Genomic DNA, 23,576 nt, shown 5'->3' on the forward strand with positions numbered 1-23,576 from the left:
TTAATTCTCTCTCCATGACAAACAATGCAAGTTGCACAATTTGCAATTGTGGAGTTATCTGCATTGTGTATGGAGTCAAGGATTCAACACATTCCCATGCAAATTACCAAACATCCCTCTGTGATGGGGCCACTGGGGATCTTATCTACATACAGCATTACAAAAGGGGCAGTGAGTCCTGTCTACCATCTTTGGTGGGGTTGGAGAATTTTCTCTGTGCGGGCTGGTGCTTTATCATCTCTGACATCCTCATGAGATTATTGGAAGCCCAATTCACCTACCTGATCTAAGCAGACCAACAACTCCATTTGCATCCTTTGTGTATCATGGAGGGTAGAAAAGCTGCTAACTGCCCAGGTATAGCATCAGGTGTGCACAATAGCTCTCCTCTGCACAAGAACCCATGGAGAACCCCCTCTCTCCCAAATCCACACTCACATGTCAGATTCTCTCCATTCACCTGAGGAGTGGGCAGAATGTTACAACATACCTTGTCCCTCTACATGTCACTTGGCTTTCACTGACTGATACTGACTGATACTGCTCCTCTGTGATGCTATTTGTGGACTTCCAGGGGTCAAGTCTGGGACTCTCTGCCACAGGTGTGTTTGTCTCTTTACTCACCTGTCTGCCCTGGCTTGTAGATGGGCTTATCTGTCTGTACGAAGACCAGGTTCTCTGAGGGCTGGAGTAGGACGTATCTCCTCCCGTGGAACTCCATGGTGTCTCCCTTCCCGTGGAGAGTGACGTAGGCTACCTGGCGAGTTTCCGTCTCAGGGACCTGTGACAATAAGAAATATCACTTGTTTAACTGTTTATCTTAAACTCAAAGGTAAATCAGGCCAATATTTCTGTACCTGGTCTACAGCAGCAAAAGACAAGGCCCTGAATCCTTTCCATGCGTGGGTGTTCCTCAGAGACAGATTGTCTCAGACTCACTGTGGGAGGTGACCCTGAAGACTGTCACATCATATGCATGCGTTTGCAGATAAAGTTTGGCTATAGGCTACTTAGTGATGTGAACAGTGTTTGAGAACTCCAGCACATTCTAGCATTGCATATTTCAGGTGGGGTCACATAAAGAGTCCATTACTGAGATGTACAGAGGTTTGGACAATTAGTGTGACAGACTGCCGCACATTAGCAATAGGACTTAGGGTGCCAATGGAGTAGGTGGAGCCCACAAAACTAATGTCCAATGCTGCTGTTGTGAGACCCACAATGGTGGACTATACAGAACTTCTCTGGTGCTGCTAGCTCAGCGTGTTTACTTTAGGGATGTTCAGTGCTGCATGAAGGACTGGCCAGCCAGATGTCTGAAAGTGGGTGTCAACACTTCTGCTTCACAATTCACCATCTTAGGGCAGACGAGGGACCCGTGGAGCAATGAGGCAGTTGTGTCCTTCGAGGAACATTCTGATAGTGATAGCTTTGAGTGGACTGGGGTCTGCAATTGACGCTTATGGTTTATCAGATTGAATGTCCATATAGAGTTAATTTACAAAAGGGGGTGGTGATGAACAGAGTGTCTGAATTGAGCAGACCACTCTTACCCAGTCCAAAGATCAGGGCTTGATCCATCACCGTTATTTATCTCACTGCCCCATCCCAGCTCAGAACCTGGCTATATGCAAATCAGTCTGTCCCTGGCCCAGTGCATCATGGGAACAGGGCAGACTAAACTACCAAGCCAATTCTTTACCAGAAAGGAGACAAGCTACCGGGGACCGGTTTCTGGCATTTCAGCCGTCTTCGGCCCGGCTTGCTTGAATCCTGATGGAGCAGTGAGAAAGGGACTCATGTCTGAGTATACCCTGCCACACCTATAGTGGCCAAAATCGATTTACAAAAGGGGGTGGTGATGAACAGAGTGTCTGAATTGAGCAGACCACTCTTACCCAGTCCAAAGATCAGGGCTTGATCCATCACCGTTATTTATCTCACTGCCCCATCCCAGCTCAGAACCTGGCTATATGCAAACAAACTAATTTGCATACAGCCAGGTTCTGAAACTGGGATGGTGCAGTGAGCTAAAAAACGGTGTTGGATCTAGCCCTGATCTCTTGACTGGGTGAGAGCTTTCTGCTTAATTCAGAGACTCTGTCCCTCACCACCCCTCGTTGTAAATATTTTTGTCCACCCTAAGCGTGGAAGGGTATTCTCAGATGTGAGACCCTTGCTCATTGCACCATCAGGATTCAAGCAAACCGGGCCGAAGACGGCTTTAATGCCAGAAACCGGTCCCCGGGAGCTTGTTTCCTTCCCAGTGTAAGAATTGGCTTCTGTAGTTTGGTTTGCCCTGTTCCCATCATGCACTGGGACAGGAACAGACTAATTTGCATACAGCCAGGTTCTGAAACTGGGATGGTGCAGTGAGCTAAAAAACGGTGTTGGATCTAGCCCTGATCTCTTGACTGGGTGAGAGCTTTCTGCTTAATTCAGAGACTCTGTCCCTCACCACCCCTTGTTGTAAATATTTTTGTCCACCCTAAGCGTGGAAGGGTATTCTCAGATGTGAGACCCTTGCTCATTTCACCATCAGGATTCAAGCAAACCGGGCCGAAGACGGCTGTAATGCCAGAAACCGGTCCCCGGGAGCTTGTTTCCTTCCCAGTGTAAGAATTGGCTTCTGTAGTTTGGTTTGCCCTGTTCCCATCATGCACTGGGACAGGAACAGACTAATTTGCATACAGCCAGGTTCTGAAACTGGGATGGTGCAGTGAGCTAAAAAACGGTGTTGGATCTAGCCCTGATCTCTTGACTGGGTGAGAGCTTTCTGCTTAATTCAGAGACTCTGTCCCTCACCACCCCTTGTTGTAAATATTTTTGTCCACCCTAAGCGTGGAAGGGTATTCTCAGATGTGAGACCCTTGCTCATTGCACCATCAGGATTCAAGCAAACTGGGCCGAAGACGGCTGTAATGCCAGAAACCGGTCCCCGGGAGCTTGTTTCCTTCCCAGTGTAAGAATTGGCTTCTGTAGTTTGGTTTGCCCTGTTCCCATCATGCACTGGGACAGGAACAGGCTAATTTGCATACAGCCAGGTTCTGAAACTGGGATGGTGCAGTGAGCTAAAAAACGGTGTTGGATCTAGCCCTGATCTCTTGACTGGGTGAGAGCTTTCTGCTTAATTCAGAGACTCTGTCCCTCACCACCCCTTGTTGTAAATATTTTTGTCCACCCTAAGCGTGGAAGGGTATTCTCAGATGTGAGACCCTTGCTCATTGCACCATCAGGATTCAAGCAAACCGGGCCGAAGACGGCTGTAATGCCAGAAACCGGTCCCCGGGAGCTTGTTTCCTTCCCAGTGTAAGAATTGGCTTCTGTAGTTTGGTTTGCCCTGTTCCCATCATGCACTGGGACAGGAACAGACTAATTTGCATACAGCCAGGTTCTGAAACTGGGATGGTGCAGTGAGCTAAAAAACGGTGTTGGATCTAGCCCTGATCTCTTGACTGGGTGAGAGCTTTCTGCTTAATTCAGAGACTCTGTCCCTCACCACCCCTTGTTGTAAATATTTTTGTCCACCCTAAGCGTGGAAGGGTATTCTCAGATGTGAGACCCTTGCTCATTGCACCATCAGGATTCAAGCAAACCGGGCCGAAGACGGCTGTAATGCCAGAAACCGGTCCCCGGGAGCTTGTTTCCTTCCCAGTGTAAGAATTGGCTTCTGTAGTTTGGTTTGCCCTGTTCCCATCATGCACTGGGACAGGAACAGACTAATTTGCATACAGCCAGGTTCTGAAACTGGGATGGTGCAGTGAGCTAAAAAACGGTGTTGGATCTAGCCCTGATCTCTTGACTGGGTGAGAGCTTTCTGCTTAATTCAGAGACTCTGTCCCTCACCACCCCTTGTTGTAAATATTTTTGTCCACCCTAAGCGTGGAAGGGTATTCTCAGATGTGAGACCCTAGCTCATTGCACCATCAGGATTCAAGCAAACCGGGCCGAAGACGGCTGTAATGCCAGAAACCGGTCCCCGGGAGCTTGTTTCCTTCCCAGTGTAAGAATTGGCTTCTGTAGTTTGGTTTGCCCTGTTCCCATCATGCACTGGGACAGGAACAGACTAATTTGCATACAGCCAGGTTCTGAAACTGGGATGGTGCAGTGAGCTAAAAAACGGTGTTGGATCTAGCCCTGATCTCTTGACTGGGTGAGAGCTTTCTGCTTAATTCAGAGACTCTGTCCCTCACCACCCCTTGTTGTAAACATATAGAGTTAAGGCCTGATTACAAAGGTAAATAAATGCACATGAGAAAAGTTACTAAAATGTACATTTAACACTCTTTCTAGGTTTAAATCTTGACTTTTATACTATTCTCCATTTCGAAGTGTAGATTTACATATCTTGTCTCCCTGACAGAGCCGCATACAACATAATTTACAAATGTAAAGTTACTGCTAATAACTTTTTACATGTATGTAGAGACATCTGCCACCATGGCAAGGAGCTCCCTTTGTGAAATTATAGTGAAAAATATTAACATTTACTATGCCTAAAAAATATAGAAAATATTTTAATATCAAATATAAATGTAAAACAATATAAATATATATTGCAAGCCTAGAACTATTAAAATAAAATGCTGCAGTAACTCATTAAACTAAATGTGTATATATTTTAATTAACTATTTAATGCACATTTAAATGAGTTAATGTGCTGTGGCATTTTATTTAAATTGTTCTAGTTCTAATATCTCTCTTTCTCACTTTCACTCTCTCTTTATATATATATCTAGCTATATATATATATATATATATATATATATATATGCATACATATGTGTCTGTGTGTGTGTGTGTATATATATATATATATATATATATATATATATATATATATATATATATATATATATATATATATAAATATTTTGGAACTGTGAAGTTTGTAAATATTAATCACATTGCTCTTTTGCGGGTGTGTGTTTGTGGTAGCCTCACCCTCCCTAAACACCTTCTTATGTCTTCCTACACCTCTCCCACTTTGTGGTAAGCATTTTCAATTTTCCAACAATTTCCCCTGGTCCCTTCCATATTTACTACTAAAGCTTAGGTTTACAAGCCTGGAGCTCACATTCACAGTAGCCAAGGTCTCTGCACTGAAGATAGATGAGGCGCTGATCTCTGCCCGGGGGTTATGGAGTTGCATTTTGTAGTACAGGAGCAGTCCCAAAGTCGTAAAATGTCATGCTCTACAAAGTGCAGTTTCTATGCAGATATAAGCTATTGTTATTTTGAATGTTTGGGTGTTTGATCTGTTGTAGCAAAGAGACATTTCTTTCTAGCTCAGGTGGTTCAAAGGTTAATTAAAGAAAACACCACAATGTGGCAGTGGCAAGCCTTTATAAATGTTATCTCATGACTTTTAGGTTTCTGTTTGCTCCATACAGGTAATAAACAGGCACTAAAGAGGTGCATCTTTGTCCAGACAATATTAATAGGTGTTGAAATTACAAAATGAAGTAATAATACACTGGCAGATTGTGCTGCATTATGTCTCCTAATTGGCCTTTTCTTGGTACATCATTTTGTCCACCGTGCTGACACCTCTGGCCGTTCATTGCTACTTCAACTCAGTGTCTTAGGTTATCAAGGTTATTAAACATAAGAGATGGGAGTCCAGCACCTGTGCTTTATTCATTGAGAGAGCACATATCTACTGCATGGAGTGGGTGTGCACTGAATGGAACAGGAGAGGGGGCTTTGGAGCAGGTGGGTGTTCAATAGACCGAGGTAAAAGATACTCACACTTCTGAGACATGTCTAGAGGTGGGAATTCAAGCCAAACGCCATGGATTAAGCTAAAAGGAGCGCACATAGAGAGCGTTTGGGTTGTTGCATCCAAAGTGAGGCATGGTGACATATTTAAAGAGGTGATGGCGTTCCTAAATGAAATCCTTTATGGGACCCTGTTGGCTAATGGAGCAGAGTTGATGAAAAAGAGGCTGGCAGAATGGAAAAGGACGAGAAGCAGCTGACCAGGAAGGGGGACCTGGGGTCCACGTGGTGAGGATTCACTTTGAGGGCTGGAATATCACTGAACATGGAAGGATAGGTGTGGTTATTTAGGGGGGTGTAACATGTGGCAATGTCTGCAGACTGAAGGACCTTCATCCAACATGAAGAGTCCTCATGAGGAGGCTGAAGAGGCTGAAGACTCAGAGGACTGTGTATCAAGTGGGAGCAGTTGTAACATCCCTGGAAAGACGTTTAGTTCAAAGTGCTTGAGGGCAGCAACCCAGAGAGGATGGTCTCGGTAAGAGGCGGGGTCTGATGAGTGGATCGGTTAACTAGTACAACTCTCAGGTTTCTTTAGATAGGAGCGATGGAGCCGTGACACGTCATATAATGTAACGTAGATCATTGCATGGGCACCTCTTTATGAAGCGCTTTTAATCCCAGATTCAAGGCCAAAGCAGGGGGTCAAGGGCAAGGCAAATGAATTGTAAGGGACAAACCCAACATTTGTGCTCCACTCTAGTCTACGACAAGGGGCTCCCACGTGCCCGCTGGCTCAAACGTACCTTAAGATCCCAGCAGTGCTCCAAGTCCTTCTCCACCACAAAGTCATGAACAAGGCTGACGTTCTGCGTCGGCTGCTCCAGAGTGATGCTCAGCCTGAGCGTCTCGTTCAAGTGCGTGAGGACCACACACGCCCTCTCCGTGTGCGTGCCATGGAGCACGGTGGGGACCAGCAGCATGTAATGCCTGAAGGGGATGCCACAGAGGCAACATGAAAATGGTCATCAATAATAATATGATAATAAGTGTTATCCATAAGTGTTATCCATAATAATGTTAGCATTAATAGTAGGAGTAGCAGTATCTAGCTATTACAAATAATATTTGCATAATAATGCACTACACCTATTACTATTTGTTAGTTTTTATTACGTATGTACTTCAGATAAATGCAAATTAGTGGGTGTGTGTGTTTCCTTCAAATCAACAGATATGAGAACCATAACTACATTTGCCAAGTTAACTGAATTAGTTAATCGATCACTGCCATGAGCTGCAGGTAATGAGGCTGACACCTGCCAAAGTCTTCTATGCCATTCACAACTCCATGGTCAATAAACTGAGTCAGTAGTGTAAGGAAACTTGAGGGGGCCACCTTCAAAGTGCATGAAGGCTCCCCCACAACCCAACACCTACCACTTTGGTCCTATACCCAGTCAGTGTTCTGTGCTGAGGGGGTCAATGGAGCATAGAGCCTCCGCCCCACACTGAGGAGGCTACTAAACTGATTTCCATCAAATTGGATCATAGTACCATCGGTCATGTTACAGCACTTAGAACAAATATTGGGATAAAAATGTTAGCTGAAGCAAAAACTGATAGTTTGGCAAAGCCTTATTGTTGGAGTGGACTCCATCCTACTAGGGTGCTCTTATGTTTCAATGGATATTAACTCCAGGGCCTACAGGCCAGCCTTGTTTGTGTGCAATGCTCTGTGCCGTGAGGTAGGATATACCATATAATGTATGCTAAAGGACAAACAAGTACATGAACTTGTGTCTCACACCTTCCGTGCCTCTAGCTGTAAGGGAGCCAGCGGGCCCAGTGGCCAAGTTCCTCCATTTACACTGGAAATGTGCCCAACCACTGATCTTTGAATTTGGAAATAACAATTTCTTCTAAAAGTCATGTTAGTCAAATCAGTCTACAAGCTATGTTGGTGTTGCCTGGTACCTGAATCCACAAACCAATGTGCACTCTCACAGTGACTGACTTCCAGTGGACCAAGTGTGATCCAAGCAATCTGTGAACACTTGACCTTTGAGAAGGAGAAGTGAATAAAGGAAGCTTCAACTTAGTTCATAATCTATAAAATAGTAAATGCCAGTGTCCAAAGTTTTTATCAGAAGCCTGTAGTTGGAGCTGAAGAATATAGGGATCACCGAATACCACAGATGTTTAGTTTGGATTTCACATGATGCCTCTTTTTACCCCACAGAATACAGACTATATTTTGCTCATTCTGGTTCCTTTCATCCTTGCTTTCACCCTTTCTCAGTGTTTGTCTTTCTTGCTCTTCTTCCTCCATTCCTGTTTGTGGTTTTCTCTTTCTTGCTCTGGATCAAAGTCTGATGAGGAAAAGTAAGTATGGCCCCCAAAATTGAGTACTGGTACGCCTTACCTGCAACCGCCAGCATAAATTAAGCACTTCTGCAATTAATATAAGTATTAGTGTTCTTTAATGGGATACTAAGTATCAGTGTAAATCCAAACTAATTATGTTAATATAGCCAGATTTGCATTAAAGTTTTGAACACCTACAACAACCCATTGGTTGACCTCCTACCGTCTGCAGTTCTCAAGCCATGGACAAGACCCAGACCATAGGTATTCTCTGCCAGGTAGCATGGCACTTTCACAATATTACTTATTTCACCTTCCATTGTGCAGGTAATATCAATATATAAATGTTAGAAATTGGGTCTATAGTTGGCAGAGGTATGCACCCTGTCCAAGTAGTGATATCAATCCTAGTTAGGGTAAGTCACAACACACCCTAAATTATCCTGTGCTCAGCCTCCCGTAGCTTGGCACAGAGCAGTCAGGCTTAACTTATTCCCTTCACCGCTGGGGTAATTCCCCCGCTGTGCTTGCGGGGTTGCCCAGCGCCCCGGTGCTCTTGTTGAGCTCGGCTCGTCATGCAGCGCGGTGGCGCTGTGCTCATGACGAGCTGAGCTTGTCATGACCACACCCGTTTTCGTGGAACATTTAGCACAGCAGGGGAATTATCCCCGCGTGTGAGCGCCACGGCGGTCATGACAAGGTCAGCTCATCATGAGCACGGCGCAACCGTGCCTCATGACGAGCTGAGCTCGTCATGAGCATGGGAGGGGTTAAGAGGCAATGTGTAAAGTATTTGTGCAACACTCAAGTCAGTAACACAGTGAAAACACCACAAAAAGACCCCACACCAGGTTAGAAAAATAGATTGTGAATTTATACATTAAACAAGACCAAAACAATCAAACTCCATCCAGTAGAAGTTGAGGTATGATTTTTTAAAGATCAAATGCAAGAATATCGCATAGAAGCAAATAGCGCTCAAAGAGTACGTTGGTCGCGCAAAAGTCAAAAGTTCAGGCTACCAGCGATGCGGTACAGGACCCATGCAGGGCCCACAGTGCAAAAGTACCTTAATCCTTGTCGCATCACAAAATGCATCGATGATCTCCACGCAGTTGAGGTGTTGCACCAGATTTCTCCACACTACCGCTGCAATGTGTCAGGTCCCTGAGCGAAGCAACGGTTGCAAAGTGCGTCAGTTCCAAATGTTATGCATTGGGTTTCTCCATGAGTAGAGGCGATGCATCAATCTAGTCCAGGCAGTGGCGGCGATGAGTTGGTTTCGGAGAGGTGGTTAACAAGCGATGTGGTAGTTCCGGGTGTGATGCACCAATCTGCTTCCTGTAATACGCGACAATGCATCAATTCTGCTATCTGAAACAAATCCTTAGGTCCACTTCCAAGGGATCGGGACCGGACGGCACCACTTGGCAGAACAGACTCACACGCAGATGAGCCCAAGGGTTGAAATCATAAGGGTCCAAGGGCCAGATGAAGGTCGCCCAATACCGGTCGGTAACGGCCGAAATTAGGCTGTTACCGTCCGGTATTGGGCTTTTTAGATGTAGGTGGCATTTTTTTAGGATTCGGTATTTTACCGAATCGGTAATTTAAGGATTCAGTAAAATACCGAATTCTTAACATACCGATTCAGTAAATTACCGAATCCAGGATGTAGGGAGCACTCAAGTTGGTGCATTCCTCAGTTAAGGATTTGTTATTTACCACCAACTACAAGTTGGTGGTAAATAATGAAAACCTTTGAAAAAGTATTTTTTTTGCTTTTCCAACAGTGCGATGTGGCAGACATACATGCCCTTGGGGCATGTATGTGTGCCACATGTGCACCCATACACAATTGAGGGGTGCAACAGGGTGTCAAAGTGACACCCTGCCACCCTCCAATGTTTTTCCCCTTTTACCGAATCGGTATTTACCGATTCGATAATTGTCATTCATTCCTATGGGCCTCTAGGCCCATAGGAATGAATGGCAATTACTGAATCAGTAATTACCGAATCAGTAAATTACCGAATCAGTAAACCGGTATGATTCGGTATTTAAGAATAGGTAAATTGAGATTAGCTACTTCTGGCCCCAAGTATTTTGTGTCTCTGACTAAGGCAGTAGGAGGCAAGCCAGCAATCCCTTGAAGTCACACTGGGTTCTAGTGATGCAGATCCAGTCCTAGTCATCCAGTCCATGGAACATCAGACAGCAGGGCAGCAGGGCAGCTCAGCAAGGCAAGAGCAGAGCAGTTCTTATTCCCGGCAGAGTAGTCATAGGTCCAGAAGTGTACTCAGTTGGTTGTGTCAGAGGTCCAGTAATTATACCCAGTTGTGTCTTGAAGCGAGGCAGACTTTAAAGATAAGTTTTGAAGTGTGCCAGGTCCCTCCCCGTCCTGGCCTGCCTCCAGACTCACTACAGGGGGTATGCAGCTCTCTGTGTCGGACCAGGCACAATCCTTTCGGGTGCAAGTGTCAGGTCCTCCTTCCCATCCAGCCCAGGAAGACCCATCAACCAGGTGATGGGCCATCAAGCACACTTAAGCTCCCTATGTGTGTGCCAGTCTAGAGGGAATCCACAAAGCCCAGCTGTCACCCATGCCAGATGTGTAATAGAGATAGTCAGAATGCATAGAATGATTTAAGTAGGGAAAATGCCCACTTTCTAATAGTGGCATTTTTAGACTTGCATCTTAAAATCCAACTTCACCACAAGCTGTGATTTTGAATTGTGAGTCCAGGGATACCAAACTCAGAATATATATATTGTCTCAATTGTAAATTACACTTATAAAATGTAATGAGGTAATTTTAATGTTAACTTATGGGCGAGATAGGCCTGGAGTAGTGAAAAACTAAATTGGGAGTTTTTCACTACCAAGACTTGTAATGTATAAAAGCAGATGTTGTGTCTTTTAAGTAAACTGCACTTTGGCCTGTGGGTTATGCAGGGCCTACCTCAGGAATAACTTATACGCAAAAAAGGGAAGGTTTAGGCCTGGCAAAAAGCTTTCCTGGCCAGGTTGACAAGGCAGTGTGAAACTGCATACACAGGATCTACAGTGGTAGGCCTGAGACATGGTTAAGGGGCTACCTATTTGGGGGGCACAATCACTGCTGCAGGCCCACCAGTAGCATTTAATTTACTGGCTCCAGGCACATGCAATGTGCTTTACTAGAGACTTATAAGCAAATTAAATATGCAATGAGCCAATGTTACCATGTTTTAGGGAGAGAGCACATGCTTAAAGCCAGTTATTAATACATTTCAACCACCAACCATCAATCCACTAACTATAGGTTTTGTGTCAATACGTAACAGACTCAAGGTTGGGGGTGGTCGCTAATACTGGACCTGAATGAATGTGACGTGGACTATGAATTTGAGTTAAGGTGGGGATATTAAATTGTCCCAGAGGGCATCTTTGTATACAAATTTAAAGCCAGCAAAAACAAGATCAGAAAATTCGAGGAGGTAAGTGAAATGAAACGTTGGGAGGAAAACCCCCCTAATGATGCCAGGTCGAACAATACCTCACACTCATTGGATTCAATTCACAAAATCATTTGCAGGCATATGGTCTGCCTAAGCATGCAACCAGCTCAAGTACAAGATACTCACATAAGTAATTGTAAATCCATGTGAACTTGGGGAACTTTCATAAATTCAAGAACTTGTGGGTATTTCCAAACTTTTTTCATATTCATTCCTATCATGGAAATGATAAATAGATTTCTGCAAGGGATGTGAGGAAATCTATTACCATGTTGGGGCAGAAGGGAAGGGGAAAAGGAAATGGAACAACCTAAAACGGATTGGGGTAGAGGGGAAGGGGTTTCTGATTTGTCATTGAGTAAAATAATTTCCCCTTGGATAAAAAAGTACCTTTGCACAAATCTGCATATTTCCTCCTGCTCAGTAATACACAATGTGCTCAACTTGCATGATTTGCTGATGTACATTTTTAATCAATTATGAATTTCCCAAAATCATACTTCTGATTCTCGCGAGCAGTGGCATCTTTGATCTTTAGAGTGGGGTCAAACAAGGGGCGAGCGATACAGAGATAAAACTGGTGGGTCACCTTCAGCGGACCATCATGAATGTTAGTTGATAGTATTGCATAACTCAATAAGACTCCTCTTTTCTACCTCAAAATGATAGACGTGTGAGTTTAATGTATGAGGAAGACATCCAGTTGAGCTTCCCAAGTCTTGCCCTATCCTTCTCCTGTCCCCTCTCCACCCGCCTTCTTTCTAATCCAATCTTCCTGATCTTGGGTGTCCATCTGGGGAGTTCAACTTGCAAGTGTATGTTGTGGTGCCATATAATCAAATACACAATTAAATAAATAACGTTTTCTTATTACAGGCAGTGACAAAAAGTATTATCATTTCTTTTGAGTACAGTCTGAAAAATGAGCGCTCTGCCAGGCAATGCTGATGCTTGTACTCTACCACTGTGACATCACAGGAAGGAATCCAACTCGTGGGCTGCCTTGAGGGCCAATAACCCACCCCTTTTCTACTAAAGAAGCCATCTAGGAGTCTAAGAATGAAGACATGTGGACGAAAAACAGCTGCGTCAAGCTGGCCTACGTTGAAAGCCGAATATGGATTGGGGTGAATTAAGTATTTCAGGAGACTTGTGAGTGACCTTGCGTCAGCCCTATGAGCTTGTCAACAAATGTCCTCACAGGGTAGTTAATTCATTTAGCTGGAAATACTTTGTGTGACGCCCAATGTCACACTGTGGGGCATATTATCAATCCCTTTATCACTGCGTTATCAGCACGTTTCTGCCGATAACGCGGCGATATTCGCATCGCCCTATTATCAAGGTAGCGTTAAGGCAATTAACGTGGCTTAAAGCCTCATTAATTGGCTTAACGCTGCCTTGGAAATAGGGCCCCTTTCACGATAAACTTATTGTGAAAGGGGGCGTGCAGTGGGAGTTGCAGTGAGCATTCCACCGCAACACCCATTCACTTTGACGCTGCCACCTATTATCAAGCTTGGCGATAATAGGTGGCAGCACCGAACTTAAGAACAGAAAAATCCCACAGGTATATTCACAAGAACGTGTGATAACTACCACAAGAGTAGCGTAATGCAACTTTCAACATCGCAACCTATTGCGGGAAAATAACCCTGTGTTAACGTGGAATTCACAAGGCGGTAGCATGCTTTAGACACCAGATAACGCGACAAATCAACGCCATGCTGCAAAAATGCGATAAGCGAACACAAAAAAAATGCAATGAGGCCAACCGCTGTACAAAAAGAAGCGAAAATCAGCCACAGGCCTGCAAATCCCACGCTTCTGGTGGGACAATACACCATAAAAACCCCAGGACAAATACACCAGAAACAAGCTAAAGCACGTAGCAACATGGATGCACCCTGATCCAGCACAGAGGCCAACTCGAACCCCAAAACCCCCACAGAATACCAGCAAGGAACAATGGGGTAAGGGAAGGACAAGGAGAAGAGGGAGAGGAAGACGGGGTGCACACCGCAGGAAACCAAGACTAGCCTCACAGAGGTGACAGAACACTACCAGCAACTGACCCACAAGCAGACCACCTGGAATGCAGTCAGAGTGCAGTCAGAGTGCCGAGGAGGCCAATCCAGGATGCCAATAGGCGACGGCATGACGTGACAACCTAAACCAGGTACCAACCCGCTGCCAACAGGAATGTAGCAACGGCGACAGGAGGTGGCAGTCCAGCACCACAGGAGGAGCTGGAGGAAACCCAGCCCGCAGTCATCAGTGTGGAGATGGTGCAAGGAGTAGGGAGTACAGACACAGCTCGAGCGGACCTGACACAACACCAACAGGGAGTGCAACGAACAGGGCCTGGGGGAAACGCGGGGAGATGGGCACAATGGCATACATGAACAATGAGGCATAGCACAGTACGCACCCACAAACACCCAGAATCATGTCTCACATCCACTTGGCACACTACAGCACATCCACATTGACGACAACATGGAACTAGGCGCATATCAGACACTGCAGAACAGAGGATACAAGTGGCTCCGCACATGCACCAAAACATGCCCACAACAGCTAACACAGCCGGTCACAGTGAAATAGAAATGTACACGTACGATCTCAAATTCGTCATGTAGTCAAAATGTACACTTACCCGCAGACGAAACCAGCCCCCCCAAACAATCACAATGTACACTGCCATACAGTCTGCATGCAAACTAGCACAATGCACCAACATATATGTCAACACAAAGGCAACACGTACCTCCCCTTTACATCGTAGAGGAGCACACAACACCTGCAGCAGAGCACATAATACAACACATCAATGATGCAGGAGAGGACCACCACACTGTCGACACCGACGCCCTACAGCAGCACATGGATATCCCACTCAACCCCCCACCAGGACCCGCACAGCCAAGCTATTCAGAGGAGAACACTGAGCCTGCAACAGACCACATAGCAGAAAGCACCCGCAAGCACAGCTGGCTCACAACACTTCACCCACCCACACATGGCACCCAATGGCATGTGTCAGCACGCCAAAAGGAGGTGGCCCAACAGGTGTGGGTGGGAGCCGAACCCATGGAATGCAAACCAGGACACACACATAGGGGTTTATCACCCTTCAGGGCCCACCCACACCCCACTAAGGAGACCCACACTGCCATAGAGACACATGCAGATGCACATTCACAGCAGAGAACCACACCCAGGGGTGCACAAATAGCAGTCACACATCCATGTTCGCCACTTCCCTCCCGAATTGAGTGGGTGACGACAAAGCTACATGTCCAAGCCCCAACCCGCTGCCTTCGGTGACATGTCTGCATCCGATGTGCACAGCACAATGTAAAGTCCAAGGGCCCAGGGCCCACATGCATACTACAAGACCACAGGGACACACCCAGAGATCATGTTGAACTGGCTACCGGCACATGCGTCTGGCCCCTTTATTGGCAGGGCCACATGTACAGTGACGCCTGTCCTGGATGTGTGTGAGGTGAGTGTAAGCCAACCCCCACGGAATGTCTGGAGCTGGCAACCTCTTGGACATTGGACACCAGTGCAACAGAAACGGTAAACACATGCAATACAGGGTCAACTGCTGAGCAACATGGGGTGAGTCGGATAAAGTCCAGAGGACAGCCAACATGCAAACAGAAGTGTCCGAGAGTTGCAGTGCACTGGGCTGTGGACACTAGAGATGAGCCTGCTCATGTGCAGAAAAAGTCTTGGATTGTGTCCCTTCTACACATTCCTGATGCAGATGCAGTAGGTTGTGGCAGACCTGCATCATCTTCACCATCAACGTCTCAGGCCCCCACACTGTTTGAGGTGGCATACCAGCGCAACCGCTCCACAGCACATAACACATTCAGCAACAGACAATGGCTTGCTATGCACTGAGTTACTGATACCTGGAGTGCTGAGCAGGGAATCAGGCCGATGATGGCATCCACGACAGCCCTGAGCAACCGTGAAGTCTGTCAGGACCACCGCTTCAACTCTGGCAGATGGCGTTTGGAGGTGGTCCTTGCGGTGGTGGCGTTTGCCTCCTGCGGTGATGCGTCGTCCAGGCTGGTCTGGACTCGCTTTGGTGTGTAAGCCCTGGAGGCTGCGTACAGCGCAAGGCCACAGAGTCAAGGCGTTGATGACCCCAAGGCCTACGCCTTAGCGGCCAGCCTATGTCTCCGGAGAAGGGGTACCAGACAGGACCAGCACAGAGTTAGTGGCACCGGGTACACTGCTGCCGGCACAGGCACTCAGCCACGGGACATTGACTTGCGGTGCAGTCAGATGGGCCATGCGACCTGAGCGGGTAACCATCATTGTCCGAGGTGTATGTTTCGGAGTGTTTCAGGGGACAGTGGAAGGTGTCCTCCAGGGCAAGACGCTGAAAGGTTTAATTTTATCCAGAAGCAGCAAATGGAGGAATGGAATGCCACAACCTGTTGCCACCACCAATTCCGTATCAGCTACATTGGGGTGAAAACAGCTCCCTAGTCCGTAGGCTCAGACACCACCACTGTTCGCACAGAGATTATCCATGATTGTCGGGGCACAATCTTAGTGGCACCGGGACCGAGTGGGGATGCAGTCTGCAATGCCGCTACACTGATATGAACTCCGCCATTGGTGAATTATGACTCTGTGACCTACTGGACCACAGTGTAGGCCGTAGGCAGTGGTCAGCAGTGGCCCACAGCCACATGTCTTTGGCTCATGAAGCACTGCTCTAGTAACACCAGGGGAGTTGTCGGTAGTGTACAAACACCTCCGTAATGATGATCCTTTTCTCTCTGCCAAGACAAAAGGCGACATCCTCTTAGGCCTCTCCTTGCGTGCAATAATGTGTAATCTGCCTTTGCATACTCTACGTTCAGTTCCAAATCTGTGACCCACTTGTACACAGCCTCGGATGAGAGCAGTGTAGGCCGGAGCCAGCGGTCAGGGCACGGGCCATTCAGCGAGTATCGCCGGGATAGGTTGGTGGCCTCACTGGCCTGCGTAGTTCAGGTTCAGTGGCACCACGTGTTCAGTCACCTCTGTGACTGTGACCCGATTTTCATCTGGACTGAGTCGCATCGTCCTCTTACTCCTTTATGTGCGACCACTGGTGTGGACTCAGCTATTCAAGATTCACGACTAGGTGCTGGATGTGAAATCTACTGGTCCGCAGGGTAGTCCTGGTCCCTCACCCTCGTGTCGCCGGCTGGCGATGGACAGGGTTTGTGGCAGCACTGCTCGCCAGATGGCGTTGGACAGCGTTTGTGGCAGCATGGCTCGCCAGATGGCATTGGACAGGGTTGGTGGCAGCACGGGTCTCAATATGGAACTATGCCTCACTAATTGGGGGCTCTGGAGCTGTGGCCGCTGACCAGGATTTGGAGTCACTGCCATTTAGGAGCCAGGACACAGTTTCACATATAGGACCCACTGGGCCACAGAGGACACCGGTAGAATATGTAAACAAGAAAGGAGTAATGTGGGCCAGTGTCGGAGGGACAGCGGTGGTCTGGAAGGCTGGACGGGTTGCAGGCCTCGGGCTTGGAGCTTACACTGGCAATGGTGGGCCCTTCTTGACACACGCTGGTGTTGGATGCTGATCAGTGTGGCCTGGCTGTGCAGGGTCGGACCTGACGGGTTCATGGTCCAGCGGGCCAGGGTACGGCAGGCACACAGTATCTCAGGCAACTCTGCTCTTGAGGATGGCGTGGGCCTTGTGGTGGGGTGGTAGGTGACGCCCTGGCAGAGACGTTGGGGTTTCTGGAAGAGGACCTCGGCCGGGGCTACATGCTTTTTATTCACACCCTGAAGCTGGCCTGGCGTACATCAGCCGATCCCACTCTGCTGATGCTTACGGGGGGCGTAACAGGAAACATTTCCGCAAGGAACCCCACTGGCTAGGGTGACATGGTTGCGTCCACTGTCCACTACACTCCATACACCAGAGGTGTATGTTGCTGTGGATATGGGTGTGTTCTGCATATTGCGGTCTGTGCAGCACTTTCCTTTCACTCTTGGCATTGTGTACTTTCCCAATCATGGTTCTACTGCATCCTTCACACATGCCTGGTTGCCACCTCTCCCCACATTTGTCTATTGTGTGGCTAAGGTGCACTGCCGTTGATTGGTCATTTTCACGTCTTGCCCAGGTTACCATTGTAAGTTGTTCTACTGTGTCTGGTGGGTGGGCATGTTGTGGTGCATGTTGGTTGTGAATTTGTGACGTGTGCATTGCCAGAGTTGTGGATTACATGGTTGTGGAGTTGAGGTGAGTGAGGTGTTAATTTGGCACTTGCCAAGGGGCTGTGCATTTCCTTTGGTGCCATCTTGGGATTGCTGGTTGCTGATGGACTGTCGGATGGTGAAGGGATCATGCACACTGGCTGTGTATTTGGAGGCGACATTGGTGAAGGTCCCAAGGTGTTGTGCAGTTGCTTGCACATTAATGTGTGATGTGTGCTTCCTGTTAAGGTGATTGTGTGCTGTGTCACCAGGGGGCAGAAGTGGGACATATGTGCAGTGGATTGCCCCCAACATGTGCGTGCATCCGGCTATGGCATATATGGTCCTTGCTTGGTCACCAGCGGATCCTGCTCATTGTGTTGGCCGTATGGGGCCTGGGGTGTCAGGGTGATGGCGTGGGAGACTTTGATGTGGCTGGCTGTGAGACTCCGCCGACTTTGGTGGATGTTGGTTGGGGTGTGCCAGGGGCCAACAGGTGCAGCACAGCCAGCAGCTTGGTGTGGGGTGGGATGTTGGTTGTCTGCTGTGTTGGGGCTATAGGCCTGTTGTTGGGCGATGATGGCCAGGATGCATAGGATGGTTGTCCCTTTCAGCCTGTAGTGAACAGTGACATTGTCAGATGTTGTGCCTGTGAGGCCGGTGCGGTTCCTGGGGGGCCGCTGTCTGTGTCTGCGCTGCCTCTGTGGTGGTCCGGGGGGTGCCAGGTGGGTGTTGTGGCCCTCTTGGGTGTCCGGGCTGCATGATGTGTGGCTCTATGGCATCTGTTGCCCTTCGGATGATGCCATGGGCTGGGCTCCCTCTTGTGGTGCAGGTTGTGGTCCGACTTTACACCAGGTCAGAGCAGGTGTTAAATTCCTGCTGCTAATGCGCTTTATCTCGTGGTTTGTGTTCGTATTGCTGATCTGTCTGGTCGTTGTGAATGTTGAGGTGTGGTGTTTTCGCTGCTTTTGGCACTGTAACGCCCACTCTGCATCTCATTAGCGATAGTTGCGGGGGGTCTCTGTGGCGATGTTTTTTGCGGCTGCTATCGCGGGAAAACTGGTGCTGTGGGCTGTTAGCACCAGCTTGTGAATGAGAAGGTAAATTTATCATGACTTTGGCTGTGATAAAGTGCTGTTAATTCGGCGATAGCTCCTTGTGAATATGCCCCTGGTCTTAAAGTGGCAAAACGAGTAGAAATGCTTTATTTCTCCTCGCTTTTGCTTTTTTCATGTGTGCTGCCTTATGAAGCACACATGGAAAAAGCAAATGCTGAGATTTCTTTATGTAAAGGAAGGTGCCAATTTGTAATTTACGTGTGTGCTGCATGAAGCAGCACACATGTAAGCTACAAAATGGCATTTAAGGTTTGTTTATGTGCAGGAAGTAACTCCTTCCTGTACATAAACAAACCTTCCCCGCTCGCAGACACCCTTGCACTCTGGTGCAAGGGTGCCTGCGCTGGTGATAAGTTGTAAAACTTATCACCATCGCAGGGGGAAACGCTAGGCTGCAGCATATTCATGGTAATATGGCGCAGCCTAGCGTTTCCGAAGTGGCGAAGAGAGGCGTTAAGCCAGCACCTCTCTTCGCCACTTTGTTGATAATATGCCCCCAAGTTCTTAATGCTCCCTGGTCCCCAAAAACTTAGCCTCACCTCCCACTCCCCCTCCATACTACCGTCTCACAGTCCATACCCACCCGCCTGTGTTTGGACTATGACCAGCATCCCAGCAGGAGTTCGTCCTACGGGGCGTGCAGAGCCCTCTGCTCTCATCCAAAATCCGCGTCCTTCACTCTCAGCCAAAGCAAATGTTGCTTCACAGTGGCCTTGGCCAAACCTGCGGTCAGGTGGGCGGAGGCTGGCGGTCCTGTGTGGGCTGGGGGTGCGAGATAGGAGAGGGAGGCCAGGCTGGGAGGCTGAAGAGAGGTCTTCCATGTGCACTCTCATGGAGGGGCAATGAGGCAAGGTGCTTTTAAAAAGACAAAGGCAATCCCAGATCTGGTTTCTTCTTAAAACACATAGGAATCGTTTAGAGGTCGGCGGAGTGGGCATGCGCACTAGGACGGTTACTGCGCATCTTTACCAAACGCACAGTGCTGCCGTCCCAGTCTACCAGACTGGGTGAAACCTTGACCTGACAGCCAATCCACCACAGGACCACCACATCACAAAGGCAGTTTCTTGACATATAGAGGGTGGGGTAATAAACATGCATTTATTTAATTGACATGCATGATGTGGCAGTCTGGGGTAGGGAAATCATAAAATGGAACACATGAGCAGCGAGAAATCTCCCAGTGTGTCAAGAGTCTCAAACACAAAGCATTCCCATTGGACAGCGGCTGATGGACTAAAGAGGTAAACAATGCGTAGAGGCGCCAGGGCACAGTGGCATCAGAGGGCGAGTACGAACCACCGTGAGTCTCGAAACAGTCGAATGGAGAGAAAATATATGGTGGATATTTATGACTTTATAGTTTTTCACCATTCGTATGTAAAGCCTGTGCCACACAGAAAGCAAGCCCCTTAAACTGCGCATAACGCACTGGATGACTACAGAGGCAATATAATGTATATGGTGCATTTCCCTTGTTTGCACCGGGCACACCTTTTAAAAGATGCACCTGGCACAAACAAGGAATATGAGTGGTATTAGGATAAAAATTCTGCCCCTAGGGCAGCCACAAACTTGCCCTTGCCTGGGGGCAGCGCATTCATGTGAAAAACTGGAGCAGCTGCTTTGAAGCCGCTCCATGTTTCAGGATGCAGGTGGCAACCCGCCTGCACTTTTAAGGGGATTAGAGATCCCCTTGCAGGTGGGGGCAGTGGGGGACTGTACCCGCCTGCAAGGGGATGTCTGGGGGGTCCATGGGGTCCCTCTCCATCACAGAGTGCTCCCATCAAGGGGCACACTGACAGTGTGCCACCTTTTAGGTGTCACATTGTACCTCCTGACAGCTTCTTTGCCTCTGCAATACAGCACAGAGGAAAAGGGATTCCCTTTTTTGCATACACCCATGCCCCCAACAAATGAGGGAACGCCCTCTGATGATAGCGCGGGTGCTTGGTTTGCACCAGCGCTATCGGTATTACAGAAGGGGATGCACAAGCTTCTGCGGCCCATTCTTTAATACCAAGTTCTGCTGGGGCAGGCAAAGCAGCGCAAATGCCTGTTGCACCCCGGAGGCACTTTTGTAATATGGCCCATGTTGTATGTGAATTAGGGGTGGGCGTAACTCCGCTGAATCTCGCTAAGTTTTAATGTAACTCTGAGAAATTCCACAGGGTAAACCTCTGCGAGCTACGCCCATCCCCTAGTCAAGACCATAGTTACTTTGTTCTGCAAGAGCAGATCCATCCAGCATGGCACCAACTGAGCAGAGGGTGCTTTCCCTGGAACCGCAGGGTCCACAGCACTCAATGCACAGATATCCCCACAGGGTAGTTGGGGATCTATAAACCTGGAGGGCATTGTCCTCCAGTGCATCAGAGGTCACAGCCTCCAGGATGCCCAGCGATGTCCTTATCAGTTGTGGGATAAATACTTGATGCTGTTTTCTTCACTAAACCTTGAATATGTCATGCTGTGTCTTCAGTTTATGAACTGCATTTGAGTAGTGTTGTTTGCCTCACTATCCCCAGTGCATAAGTAATGCTGTATGACACATAAGCATTGGTGGAAAATCCGTTGCGCTCGCGGATTTTCGGTAAATTCGCAATGCGCGAACTCTCGCGAATTTACCGAAAATCCGCAATTTCGCACGCAGCGGATTTTTTTGCTTGGTGATACAGTATTGCGGCGTGCGGCGTTCACTTACCGTCATTCAGCGTTTGCCGAGTTGTTTTTCTTGATATTTTGCGAGTGCTGCGCCATTTTGGATCTTGCTGCGGGATCCCGCTGGAGTTTGGCGACGCATCGCGAGAGTTCGCAATTGCGAACATGTAGATATGGCAGGCAGCAACAATCTCGCACTCGCGAAATTACAAAATTTGCAATTCTGCACAAGAAATCCACCAGCAAGCAGCATAAACCTTCTGAAAATGATGATTTTTATCAGAATACCTCCTCAGGTTGACATTTGCCTGCACTTTTTTGGATTTGAGGCCTTTTTGACTTTTTTTGGATCACTTTTGGATTAGAAATCAACTTTCACAAGTAAGTTTGTTTGGGGCATTACAGTTGCTGTTCTGCAGAAAAACGAGTTTTGCAAAACTGAAAGCACTCAGCAGGTGCAAAAGTTCAAACTCATCATTAGTAACCATTCCCTGTAGTGCTTCCTGAGGGGCCCCTCCAGAGTTCAGTTGCCTACGTTTGTTTGGGGCATTACAGTTGCTGTTCTGCAGAAAAACGAGTTTTGCAAAACTGAAAGCACTCATCAGGTGCAAAAGTTCAATCTCATAATTAGTAACCATTCCCTGTAGTGCTTCCTAAGGGGCCCCTCCAGAGTTCAGTTGCCTACTTGCAACTATTCTATGACCCTGCTCTGACCCTCACAGCAGGCTCATAGAATAGCTACAAGTAGGCCACAAAGGTCCTGGGGAAAAAAATTGCACTGCAACAGAAAGCAAATTACAGATAAGGAAGCAGGTGCCAGACAGGAAGTTTAAATTCAGTGACACATTAATCAACCCCAAATAAATTCATGTCAGTTGAAGCAGGGCAGGGGTGCTTGCTTTCCCCCCCATAATCTGCAGTGATGAATCAGAGGGTGGCAGTGATTTACCAGAGGGTGGCATGGGTGAATCAGAGGGTGGCAGTGGTGAAACAGAGGGTGCTGTGAACCTGTGATGATCAACCAGACGTAGAAACAACAAAGTAGCAACCGTTGCGAGCCGACAAGTAAGTTTGCAATTGCGAACTTGTACAAAACCCTCGCGAACTGGCAGAAACCCTTGCGAACACAAAAAAATAAAAATCTGCACGTTTCGTGAGAGATTTTGCGTATTGCGAGTTCGCAAATACGCAAATTCGCGAACGCCAGATTCGCAAAATTCGCCCATGCTTAATGACACTCCTCATCTCCAGTACATTTCTGTTATAAGGAACCACACTATCTTTCACTTGTGATTATGTAATGCTGTGTGACAAAGACCATCACCTGTACATGGTGGAGATTAGTGGCCCTTTTGGACTCTGGATGCCTTTTACCATGATGGTGGCTTTATTTTGGGCGAGCTGATCATGTTTTACATACCAGCCTACACATACTTCTTCCTAGGTCCTTCATTGAAGCCTGGTGGTTGGAAGAGACCACATACCCATTCCTTTGGGTAGAGCAGGGACCCCTCATTCACGTGCCAAGACTTGTCTCTGATTTCAAGAGACAGTGGTCCCTGAATTAGTGCAGAACATATATACACAATGAATATAGCCTCAGTCAGGACTATATTTTAGCACATGTCCAGCCGGACAAGGGCGATTGTAATATGCAAATTGGTTGAGATTAGACAGAAATGCGAGTCAAATAAGAGTGGTATACAAGCCTGTATCTGTGAACCCACATATCAAACAAAGAAACAAAGTAAAAGACTCAGGCAGTTTGTGGTTGTTTCTATAAGGCAATACATAAATTGAGAAACAACAATTATGGGAAGGTCACCTTTACACAAATTGTATTTACAAAATCACTGTGTATAAGGTTGACACCTGTGTCGATGGCGTTTCGATCCTTTACAGAAAGATATAGGATCATCATCAGGACTAACAAGATAAAGTGCCTGAGAACAACTGCATGTTTTTTA

General features: G+C 47.3%; 1 protein-coding gene across 2 annotated transcripts in view; it reads right to left on the reverse strand.

Annotated features, from left to right (window-relative positions):
• The window catches only part of LOC147706551 (alpha-2-macroglobulin-like), a 150,397-nt gene that overhangs the window by 119,910 nt on the left and 6,911 nt on the right, over positions 1-23,576 (reverse strand). For both annotated transcript variants that reach the window (XM_086933018.1, XM_086933019.1), the window contains exons 2-3: positions 6,529-6,712; positions 625-781 (exon numbers count right to left, since the gene is read on the reverse strand). In XM_086933018.1, coding sequence (XP_086789144.1) covers positions 625-781; positions 6,529-6,712 — 341 coding nt within the window. The remainder of the gene's footprint in view (positions 1-624; positions 782-6,528; positions 6,713-23,576) is intronic.

The sequence above is a fragment of the Lissotriton vulgaris genome, chromosome 7 (assembly GCF_964263255.1).
Source record: "Lissotriton vulgaris chromosome 7, aLisVul1.2, whole genome shotgun sequence".
In the NCBI taxonomy this organism is placed as follows: domain Eukaryota; kingdom Metazoa; phylum Chordata; class Amphibia; order Caudata; family Salamandridae; genus Lissotriton; species Lissotriton vulgaris.